An 11,877-nucleotide genomic window follows, 5' to 3' on the forward strand; every position below is an offset into this window, starting at 1 on the left:
TTCTCTTCATGTTCTGTCACCGATTTCAGGTGTCGGAATGACTGACGTGAATTTTCTTAAGTGCGTGTGAAATTAAATCACCGGATGAATTTGGTTATTTTACTTCTGAATATTTTATTTGCTTCATGAACTCCATGCCTCAACAGGAGTAAATGGACTAGTTCTCTTATCTCTGACTATCATTCTTGGTTTAAGAGCGTGTAATAATATGGGCAAGCATGGACACAGGAACCTGCTGTTCATAATCAGGATGGCCTGACTTATCCTCACTATCATTCTGTCCAGTGCAGAGCGGACAGAAGGAGCGACGGAGGGTCAGGCTGAGGAGGCTAAGACTGCTGATGGTGACAGAGAGGCGTTGGCTCTGAAGCAGTCTGTTCTTCTTCCTTCTGGGCGTGCCGCTGATTCTCAGAGAGAAGAGGTTGGTTGACAGTCTGAGAGAGAAGAGATTAGTTGACAGTCTGAGAGAGAAGAGATTGGTTGACAGCCTGAGAGAGAAGAGATTAGTTGACAGTCTGAGAGAGCAGAGATTAGTTGACAGTCTGGGAAACAAGATTGGTTGACAGTCTGAGAGAGAAGAGATTGGTTGACAGTCTGAGAGAGAAGAGAGAAGAGGTTGGTTGACAGTCTGAGAGAGAAGAGAGAAGAGGTTGGTTGACAGTCTGAGAGAGAAGAGGTTGGTTGACAGTCTGAGAAACAATAGACTGGTTGCCAGTCTGAGAGAGAAGAGGTTGGTTGACAGTCTGAGAAACAATAGACTGGTTGCCAGTCTGAGAGAGAAGAGATTAGTTGACAGTCTGAGAAACAATAGACTGGTTGCCAGTCTGAGAGAGAAGAGATTGGTTGACAGTCTGAGAGAGAAGAGATTGGTTGACAGTCTGAGAGAGAAGAGGTTGGTTGACAGTCTGAGAGAGAAGAGGTTGGTTGACAGTCTGGGAGAAACAATAGACTGTTTGACAGTCTGGGAGAGACAAGATTAGTTGACAGTCTGAGAGAGAAGATTGGTTGACAGTCTGAGAGAGAAGAGATTGGTTGACAGTCTGAGAGAGAAGAGATTAGTTGACAGTCTGGGAGAGAAGAGAGAAGAGATTGGTTGACAGTCTGAGAGAGAAGAGATTAGTTGACAGTCTGAGAGAGAAGAGATTGGTTGGCAATCTGAGAGAGAAGAGATTGGTTGACAGTCTGAGAGAGAAGAGAGAAGAGATTGGTTAGTCTGAGAAACAAAAGACTGGTTGACAGTCTGAGAAACAATAGACTGGTTGACAGTGTCGGTCACTGAGGGGAGAAGCTGTGGGTCTCAGTGGGAACAGACTGGGATCAAGCTCCCATGTCATGCTGACCTGAGACAGAACGGCCAGCAGACTCACCCGCTGGAGCTCTGCTACTGTACCGAACACCATCTGCTTTACGGGTGTTTCACTCTCAGGTTCATCAGCTGATGGTTACTGTACGAAGGCTTTTTAGGCCCTGTCTGCGAATTTCCCCGTGAACTGTTTATATGTACGTACGTATGCACGCTGTCATTAATATCCAACACACTCACACACCCACCAACCCACACACCGTTACATGTGTGTGTGTGTGTGTGTGTGTGTGTGTGTGTGTGTGTGTGTGTGTGTGTGTGTGTGTGTGTGTGTGTGTGTGTGTGTGCTCTGCGTGCGTGCGTGCAGATCAAGTACAGCAGCAGCAATGGCGGGGGCAACGTTCCACTGGGCTGACTACCTGGTGACCGTGCTCATGCTGCTTGTCTCCCTTGGCATCGGCTTCTTCTTCGCTCTCTTCAGAGGAGGACAGAAAACAAAGGTCAGCCCCCCCCCCCTCTCCCATTCCCCTACACTGCAACGGCACCGCCTCGCGCGCGCGCACACACACACACACACACACACACACACACACACACACACACACACACACTTTCACACACATACACGTACACACAGACACACAAGCACAGACAGATAAAACATACAGACAGACAACCTCTTTCCCATTCTAACTGGAATGCTATCAATGAAATTCGATTACAACAGTTTTTAATATCATCAACATACAGTGCAAATTGACATGTATCTGCTCCAATTACAGAACACACACACATGTGTTGATGTTCAGTAGAAAGCTGCCTTTAGGCTACTCAGAATCGAAAGTTTGAACTCACTTGTATAGGCCTATATATTAAATCCTGAACTCGCTTGTCTATTGATCAGAGAGGAGGATTTACTGCTTGAAATTTGGCATAATGGTTTCTTACCATTTTCACCATGAAAGTCTCAGGCACCCAGTTTGCCTACCAACAGGTGCCCGGCACTGGTGATGTTTAAAAACAAAAACTGCCATCAACTAACAGGAGTGAATTCCAGACCAGTGTCCCAGTCGAGGCGTGGCTTTCTAGACTTGATCTGGACGGCTTTGATGCAGCTGTGGTTTTAGTTCACTCACAACCTGTGCTGAGCCTGTGACACTGTGGGTATGCAGGCTAATTCACTGCCTCGATGGACCTTAATAATAAAAATAATAATAATATATAGTTTTTCTATGGCGCGATATCCAGCACCAATGCTGCTCAAAGCGCCTTACATCATCCAGTTGACTATAAACATGCCTTAAAAAGCACATCAACCGCTATCTGACAATGGAAAACATCCAGTGTGTTCACATGAATGAAAAAGCACACTTAAGAGATGAATCAGATTATAAAAGCTATGAAGTAAATGAGGCTTAGATAAAACAAAATGCATTTCATAGAACACACACACACACACACACACACACACACACACACACACACACACACACACACACACACACACACACACACACACACACACACACACACACACACACACACACACACACACACACGCGCGCGCGCTGACATTAAATATCAACTGCTCCAAAAACAAAATTGCATAAGCATTAAGATATTTCTTATTTTCTAACATAGAATTCTGTTCGGACATACTAACATGCCTACACACTTACACACGCGTACCAGAGCACCGTACTCTCACAAACATATGCACGCACGCACGCACGCACACACACACACACACACACACACACACACACACGCGCGCGCGCTTTCACGTTGAACTGTCTTCCAGGCGGAGTACCTGCTGGGCAACAGACAGATGAGTCTGGGACCTGTGTGCCTGTCTCTCTTCGTCACCTTCCAGTCCGCCATCTCTCTCATCGGCACACCCGCCGACGTCTACAACACGGGTACCTTGGCCGGTTGCCTCGGGGCAGGTATATCCCTGGCCTACGTGATCGGGTACTTCACCGTGGTACCCGTTATGTACCCGCTTCACCTCACCAGTGTCTACGAGTATCTGGAGCTGAGGTTCCGGTCCCGCGCAGTGAGACTACTTGGCACCGGCCTGGGGATGTTCCAGACGGTATAGGAGGGGGGTGGAGGGTAGTGGGGGGTGGGGGGTGGGGGAAGGATAATCGTTATTTAGATATGAGGGCGAAATGATGATGATGATGATGATGGTGTTGCTAATGATGATGATAATCATGATGATGATGATGATAATGATGATGATGATATGGATACTTGATGATGGAGTCTCCCGTCGGTCCGACGGATGAGTAGGTAGGCTTATCTGTCGGTGTGTGTCCTCATATGGGAGAAGAGGCCGATTCTAGATGCGCAGCACTTCCCACAGGTGTTGCAAGGGAAAACGTCTTCAGAAGTTGAGCCCTGCTTCCTTCGCTCATGCTTCTCCTTAATGACCAGCATTCTTTTGTTTTCAAACGTCTTTATGCCACTAGTCACAGCATCATCCAGCGACAGCGGTCAAGGGCATCAGTTTCCCAGGAAACGATGTCTATGTTACAGGCTTTGAGGTTTGTCTTCAAGGTGTCCTTGAAGCGCTTGCAGGGTCTTCCAAGTTCACGGTGGCCTTCCTTCAGCTAGCCGGTATGAATAGTTACATAGCGCCTATCCTCGGTCAGAGACCAAGCTCTAAGCGCTTTACAAACACGTAGTCATTTGCACAACAGGCTGACTACCTGGGTAGAGCTGACTGATAATTGCCGTTTAGCGCTCATCATCCGCGCGTTGGGTTACGCTGCTAGTCAGGCATCTGCTTGGCAGATGTGGTGTAGCGTATATGGATTTGTCCGAACGCAGTGACGCCTCCTTGAGCTACTGAAACTGAAAGCTCATCATTCGTCTCCTGTGTCATTCAGTCAGGTTTCAGTCACGCACCCATGCACACTCAGATATGTAACATTTCACGTATATCACCGTTTTGTTTATTTACCTCGCCATGCAGGCAGCCATACTCCGTTTTCAGGGATGTGCATGATGGTTATGTTCTTGTTTCCATAACCCACCGAACGCTGACATGGATTACACGATCTTTAACGTGCGTATTTGATCTTCTGCGTGCGTATACACATGAAGGGGACTCAGGCACAAGCAGGTCCGCACATATGTTGACCTGGGAGATCGGAAAAATCTCCACCCTTTACCCAACAGGCGCCGTTACCGAGATTCGAACCCGGGGCCTTCAGATTGAAAGCACATCCCTTTAACCACTGGGCTTTTGCGCCCGTCGTTGTCGTTTGTTTTGTTTGTTTGGTTGTTTTGCATGTGTCTAACTCTCTCCATACAAACGGCGAAAGAGACGACGTTAACAGCGTTTCACCCCAATTACCATCATCAAAATATTGCAAGCGGAAGGCTCTTACACTGAAGAGGTGACTGTTGACAAAGAATACCACAGTTCTGACGACGGAAGCTAAAGGTTGGGCCATTCAGACACCCACTGGACATCCGAGGGGTCTGTGTAGAGGAGAAGAGAAGACTGGCCGTACTGAGTGAGTTAAAGGTACACTGGTATGTAACATAACACGGGAGGCAAATCATTTCTTTTTGATGAAATCTCGCAGGATTACATCTTTCTATTTATTTATTTATCTATTTATTTGTCTTTCTTTCTTTATTCATTTAATATTTATTCATGTTTGAATCATAACGTCTAAACATGAATGTTCATACTGAACTGGATGTCCACAATCAGCAATGTATTCTTTATTCATTTAATATTTATTCATGTTTGAATCATAACGTCTAAACATGAATGTTCATACTGAACTGGATGTCCACAATCAGCAGTGCATGTCACAGGAACTGAAACAAAACCCATTCCTCGCAAGATTCTTAAGATCTCATCCATCTCGCCCAGCAGACAGACGGTGCTGGTTGTGATGAGAATCTCTCTCGATGAAATCAAAACGGCGATGGCAACCTCGGTGACGGTGCCTGGTGGGTAAAGGGTGGAGAATTTTCCGATCTCCCAGGTCAGCAGATGTGCAGACATGTTCGTGTTGAGCCCCCTTGGAGCTGAGCTCAGGACACAATGGATGAAAGTTCACTGCTCGAAAACTCGTAAAAGTCTGTGAGACCTGTAAGCTTTTGGATGTTTAGAAGGGGTTGGTTGGTATGGTGTGCTGGTCCTGGACAGTTGAATATTTTATCAACGTGAGCGTGAAATCAGACGACTGACAAGAATAAGAAAATACAGAACGTGTGTGTGGGTGTGTGTGCGTGCGTGAGCGTTGCTGGTGGGCATATGCTTTAATGTATGCGCTTGTGAGTGCGTTTGTGGTGACCTTGAATGAATAGGCCTGACCATGATAGGGAGCGGTGGGTTTTGAGGTGTTAGAATTGGGGAGGCGGTGGGGATGAAGTAGGACAAAGACTGAAGAAAGTGGACGGCTTTTCGACTCACTTGTGGAAACAAAGTGAGTCTATGTTTTAGCCCGGTGTTCGGTTGTCTGTGTGTGTGTGTGTGTCTGTGTGTCCGTGGTAAACTTTAACATTGACATTTTCTCTGCAAATACTTTGTCAGTTGATACCAAATTAGGCATAAAATAGGAAAAATTCAGTTCTTTCCAGTCATCTTGTTTAAAACAATATTGCACCTCTGGGTTGGGCACAAAAAAAGAAAAGAAAAAAAAAGAAGCCTAATTATATGCAAACTACATTTACTGTTATATTTATATTTTTTGTATTCTCTAAACTTGGCACTTTGATTTGATATTCTGACCCAACAACTAGAGCAGTCATTATTATCATTTTTTGTTCAAACAGGAACTTCTTTTGGTAAGCATGGAAGTCTTATTTATTTTGCAAACGTTTTGATGCAGATAGTAGAAAAGGGAAATTACTCTGTATATTAATGCTAGGGGACTTAATTTGCTTTAAACTGATCTTTCTCATCTTAAACATTACATTTTGAAATTATACTCAATGCATAAAAAGCTTGGATTTTTATTTTAAGTGTATCACAAGTGAGTCTTGAAGGCCTTGCCTCTCTTGTCTGTTTTACACTGATGATCCTTTTTCTCCTCACTACCACACAGATGGGCAGATCTAGAGAAAACGGCCACATGTTGCGGTGTGCTTGAGGCGATGGCAACGTCTGCTTTACCGCAAATTTGAAATATTCATGAATAATCAAGATGCATCAGTATGGCATGATTTAAACAGTGTAATCACCTCGAATACAGAAGTCAGTTTTTAGCCCTAAAAAGACATACAACATAACTCAGTTTTGCCTTGGCTGTCAATTGGCACATGCGCTGTGGCGCTGTGATAAAGTCTACTTGCTTCCAACCTTAACGTCCGTGGTTCAATCCTGATCTAAGGCTTTTCGTTTCTTTTCTCTCCTCCAGATCTATATAATGTTTAATACTCATTTGTTACGATTTTCTTCTCTCCCCTTCTTGCGTATCACAAGTGTGTCTTGACAGCTTTGCCTCTCTTGTTTATTGACTCAGTTTGTGTTGTGACACTTTCAAACAACATACTGCTTACAACCATTGATCTGTCAACTGACTGCATTCATGTTGTGACATTTTTAAACAACATACTGCTAACAGCCATTGATCTAACAGACTGCATCATGTTGTGACATTTCAAACAACATACTGTCACAGCCATTGATCTGTCAACAGATGCATCATGTTGTGACATTTCAAACAACATACTGTTAACAGCCATTGATCTGTCAACAGATGCATCATGTTGTGACATTTCAAACAACATACTGTTACAGCCATTGATCTGTCAACAGACTGCATCATGTTGTGACATTTCAAACAACACACTGTCACAGCCATTGATCTGTCAACAGATGCATCATGTTGTGACATTTCAAACAACACACTGTCACAGCCATTGATCTGTCAACAGATGCTCTACATGGCTGTCGCTCTCTACTCTCCTGCCCTGGCACTTCAAGCTGGTGAGTGAATTGTATCGTATCGTATCGTATCGTATCTTGTCGTGCCGTGTCGAATCGTATCGTGTTGTGTCCTGTCGTGTGTCTTGTATCTTTTGTGTCGTGTGTCGTATGTCGTGTGGTGCCGTGCCGTGTCGTGTCGTGTCGTGTGTCGTGTCGTGTCGTATCGTGCCATAACGCGTCGAATCGCACCGCATCGTATCGTATCGTTTTAGTTTTAGTCACAACAGATTTCTCTGTGAGAAATTCGGGCCGCTGTGCCCGAGGAGAATCGTCGACGGGCTTTCTCCGGGCACTGCGGGCCGAATTTCTCACAGAGAAATCTGTAAATATATATCTTTTTTTCTTTTTCTTTTTTGCTTTGCTTTTCTCTGCAAGCATAACTACTTTACTACCAAAGTGGATTTTTCTGCGGGCTTTTGACAGGGAAAACTCTTTTTGTTGCCGTGGGTTCTTTAAACGTGGTCTCAGTGTATGCTGCACACTGGAACCCGGTTTCTCGTCTCATCCGAATGACTAAATACATTCCTCTTGTCTTGTCTTGTCTCATATTATCTTGTCTTTTCCTCTTGTCTTGTCTTGTCCCATATTATCTTGTCTTTTCCTCTTGTCTTGTCTTGTCCCATATTATCTTGTCTTGAACTAGTTTACAAAACTATGCTGGCCGACTTGTCCTCAAGGGAAGATGATGAAGATGATGATGTTCACGACGATGACAGACGATGGAAATCAACAACGAGACCAGTGCCTTCAAACCGAACCACACTATTCTATTGTCTGGTTTGCCTGCTTCATCCATTCAGTCCCTTTAGTGCATACAAAACTCTGCTGCCCGACTCGTCCTCAGAAAGAAAAGATCTGAGCACATCACTCATGTTTCGCATCATCTCCACTGGCTCCCTGTCTCACACAGAATACAGCAAAAGATAATGATCAACAAATCTGACCCGTCCTATCTCTGTGGCTACCTTTACCTCCACAACCCATCTCGCTCTCCACGATCGGCTTCGGATTCACTCTGTTTACGCATACCCATACTCCAACACTCCGCTGTCGACCGCCATTTTTTCTCTGTCTCATCACGCAGCATGTGGAATGAACTTCCTCTTTCGCTTCGTCAGGTCTGCGCACTCAGATCTTTCAGGTCTGGCCTTAAAACCCACCTCTTCCCAAAATAGCCTCCCTTCCCTGCCTCTTGTCTTTCAATTTGGCAAGTTTAGAGTTAGGCGTGCCCGTGAATGACTGGCGTGAAAGCGCTTTTGATTTGTCTCTGCACAAGATTCAGCGCTACAAATAGTGATTCTTCTTCTTCTTCTTTTACTTCCTTTTCTTCTTCTTATCACCATCATTATTATTGTTAATGTTTTTATATTGTTAATGTTAATAATAATAATATTATCATTATTATTATTATCATTCATTTTGACACGAACCTTTGTTGCAGCTGCTGGCATACAGCTGTGGATGTCCCTGGCAATAGTGGGCGGCATCGGCACCATATACACCGCAGTTGTGAGTGATGGAGTGTGTTTTGATGACCTCGTTCAGCCATAGCTCTGGTGTCAGCAAAGCGTCTCGTGAAAACGCTTTTCACGTTCCGACATATGCAGTAAACTATAATAAAAGGGAACCAGCGTGTCCAGTTTTTCTGGATGTGTCTGAACGTAATTTGGAGGAAAAGCAATATATTTTCTGCGTCCCCCCTCCCCTGTATTAGAACAGAATAGAATAGAATAGAATAGAATATGTCTTTATTACCAAGTGTACCGGGGTCACAAGGAATATTGTGGGGGATAGCACATAACAAGATACGAACATAAATAAAAAATCACACACAAACAGAAATAAGATACATACAAGTGCACATCAACATAAAAAAAAAACTTGTGCATACTCACGCATGCACGCACTGCACACACACACACACACACACACACACACACACACACACACACACACACACACACACACACACACACACACACACACACACACACACACACACACACACACACACACACACACACACGTTTGAGCAGAAGCTGCATATTACATGTGGATAGGGCTGATGACTAGATCTTCAGGTAGATGGTTGTTGGTTGCACAATTCTATTTATCACACTGGATTTGTTCGAGAGACACGGCATTGACTGCTTTGGGGGAAAAAAGCTATTGCCGAAGCGATAGGTTTTCGTCCATATACTTCTGTACCGTCGACCAGAGGGGAGCATCTCGAAAATCCCAAAAGCTGGATGTGATTCGTCCTGGCTGATTGATTTTGCTTTTTTGAGTAGCCGTTTATAATATATGTCTTCTAGAGAAGGTAGATCAGCCCCGGTAATATGACAGCATGAAAGCCTGTCAAGGTTGTACACTAAGGTTGAATGGGTTAACCCTTTCCTTTCCGAATGTCTTTGTTGTGGAGTTGAGTTTAGTAACGTACCGTGGTGACGTATGTATTTTGGGTTTGTGAGAGCTTCGGAATATGGGAGTGTGTGTGTGTGTGTGTGTGTGTGTGTGTGTGTGTGCGTGTGTGTGTGTGTGCGTGCGTGCGTGCGTGTGTGTGTGTGTGTGTGTGTGTGTGTGTGTGTGTGTGTGTGTGTGTGTGTGTGTCAGGGAGGCATCAAGAGTGTGGTCTGGACGGACGCCTTTCAGACTGTGATTGTCTTCATCGGCATAGCAACAGTCCTCATCAAGGTGAGAGTCTGTCTGTCTGTCCGTCCGTGTCCATTTGTCTGTCTGCCTGTCTCTTTGTGTGTCTGTCCATCCGTGGTGTGTTTGTATGAATCATCATCATCATCATCATCATCAGCAGCATCATTGGAGTGTAACAGTTGCAGTATTGATAGTATGTTACTTTGTGAGTCTTATGCATTGTGTTTTATTTTTTTATTTTTTTTATAATATTAATGATTCTGTTTTATGTTTCTTATACTTTTTATATGCTTTCTTGTTTCACTTTAGGCATTGGATCGTAAAGTGCTTAGAGCTTGCTTATGCTTGTATTATAGCGCTATAAAAAAAAAAATTATTATTATTATTATTATTAAATGCACAAAAACACAAATACGATACGATACGATACGATACGATACGATACGATACGACACGACACGACACGACACGAGACGAGACGAGACGAGACGAGACGAGACGATACGATACGATACGACACGACACGACACGACACGACACGACACGACACGACACGACACGAGACACCTACGACACCTACGACACCTACGACACGACACGACACGACACGATACGACACGACACGATACGATACGATACGATACGATACGATACGATACGATACGATACGATACGATACGATACGATGCAAGCCTGATAATGTTTCAGGGCCTGAGGAAGGTGGGCGGTTTTTCTGCCATGATTGACATGGCTGAACATGGAAGCAGGATCTTTTTTGCAGAGTTGGTATCCTGTCTGTTTACTGATCTTGTGTGTGTGTGTGTGTGTGTGTGTGTGTGTGTGTGAGAGAGAGAGAGAGAGAGAGAGAGAGTCGATGTCGATTATGATGATGATGACGCTTTTCATGACTGTGACGACAATGATGACGATGACACTGACGATGACACGACAACGACGACGATGATGACGAAGATGATGACGACAATGACAACGATCGTGGTGATGATCACTATGTGGTTTTTGACCTGAAGCGATAATGATAACATCATGGCGGTGATGACATTAACGATACATTTTACACAATACCCCCACTACATGTGGTGTTGCTGATTATGCTGTCAACAATGACATACACGACAACGAGGACAATGACGATGAATGAGACTAACGTCGACAAACAGTTTCAGTTTCAGTTTCAGTAGCTCAAGGAGGCGTCACTGCGTTCGGACAAATCCATATACGCTACACCACATCTGCCAAGCAGATGCCTGACCAGCAGCGTAACCCAACGCGCTTAGTCAGGCCTTGAGAAAAAAAAAGAAAAGAAAAAAAAGGTGAATAAATAATAGATAAGCTTACATAAATAAATAAATAATAATTATAATATAAAAAAAGGTAGTAGTAATGATAATAATAATAAAATAATAAATAAATAAATAAATAAATAAGACAACGATGATGATAAATAAGCAAATAAATGTAAAACGTAAAGACACACATTCACACATACACCCACACATGCATAACAGATATGCACCAAACATGCAGTGCAGACGACAAACAAAGAAGAAGAAGAAGAAGAAGGGTCCTCTCCTTTCCCATCTCATGGAATAATAGACAGCTGGAGAGTTCCGTGCTCACATAGGCGCGTCACATGATCTGTGCTCTCGAAGTTGATTGGCTCTCCGAAAATTCGAACAACAAAGGCCATTGAAAGAGGCAGAACGTGCGAAACAGCTGGCTCGATTTTTTGCTCCTGTGTGTGTGTGTGTGTGTGTGCATATGATGGCCCTTCATTGACCAGAGTTTGGTTGTAGCAATGGAAGCTACCAACTGAAGAAATGGAGGATAGCACATGTTTGCTGCTTTTGTATATGTCGATCGCCTTTGGCATTGCTCGGATTTCTGGTAAAGGTTTGATGCGTTTGTGCAAGATCCAAGAGGACCGCGGAACTCTTCAGCG

The 11,877-nt window shown here is 44.1% G+C and overlaps 1 protein-coding gene across 3 annotated transcripts in view; it reads left to right on the forward strand.

Moving 5' to 3' along the window:
• Window positions 1–284: 284 nt before the first annotated feature.
• LOC143296472 (sodium-coupled monocarboxylate transporter 1-like) overlaps window positions 285–11,877 on the forward strand; it is a 31,572-nt gene continuing 19,979 nt past the window's right edge. Inside the window, exons 1-8 of one of the 3 annotated variants that reach the window (XM_076608433.1) lie at window positions 294–421; window positions 866–892; window positions 1,671–1,803; window positions 3,105–3,398; window positions 7,211–7,262; window positions 8,704–8,771; window positions 9,876–9,956; window positions 10,623–10,696. In XM_076608433.1, coding sequence (XP_076464548.1) covers window positions 1,690–1,803; window positions 3,105–3,398; window positions 7,211–7,262; window positions 8,704–8,771; window positions 9,876–9,956; window positions 10,623–10,696 — 683 coding nt within the window. In that variant the 5' untranslated portion in view covers window positions 294–421; window positions 866–892; window positions 1,671–1,689. Of the gene's footprint in view, window positions 422–865; window positions 893–1,125; window positions 1,141–1,668; window positions 1,804–3,104; window positions 3,399–7,210; window positions 7,263–8,703; window positions 8,772–9,875; window positions 9,957–10,622; window positions 10,697–11,877 lie in introns of those variants that run through there. The other 2 variants (XM_076608423.1, XM_076608441.1) reach the window with 2 other exon arrangements.

The sequence above is a fragment of the Babylonia areolata genome, chromosome 2 (genome assembly GCF_041734735.1).
Source record: "Babylonia areolata isolate BAREFJ2019XMU chromosome 2, ASM4173473v1, whole genome shotgun sequence".
Lineage (NCBI taxonomy): Eukaryota > Metazoa > Mollusca > Gastropoda > Neogastropoda > Buccinidae > Babylonia > Babylonia areolata.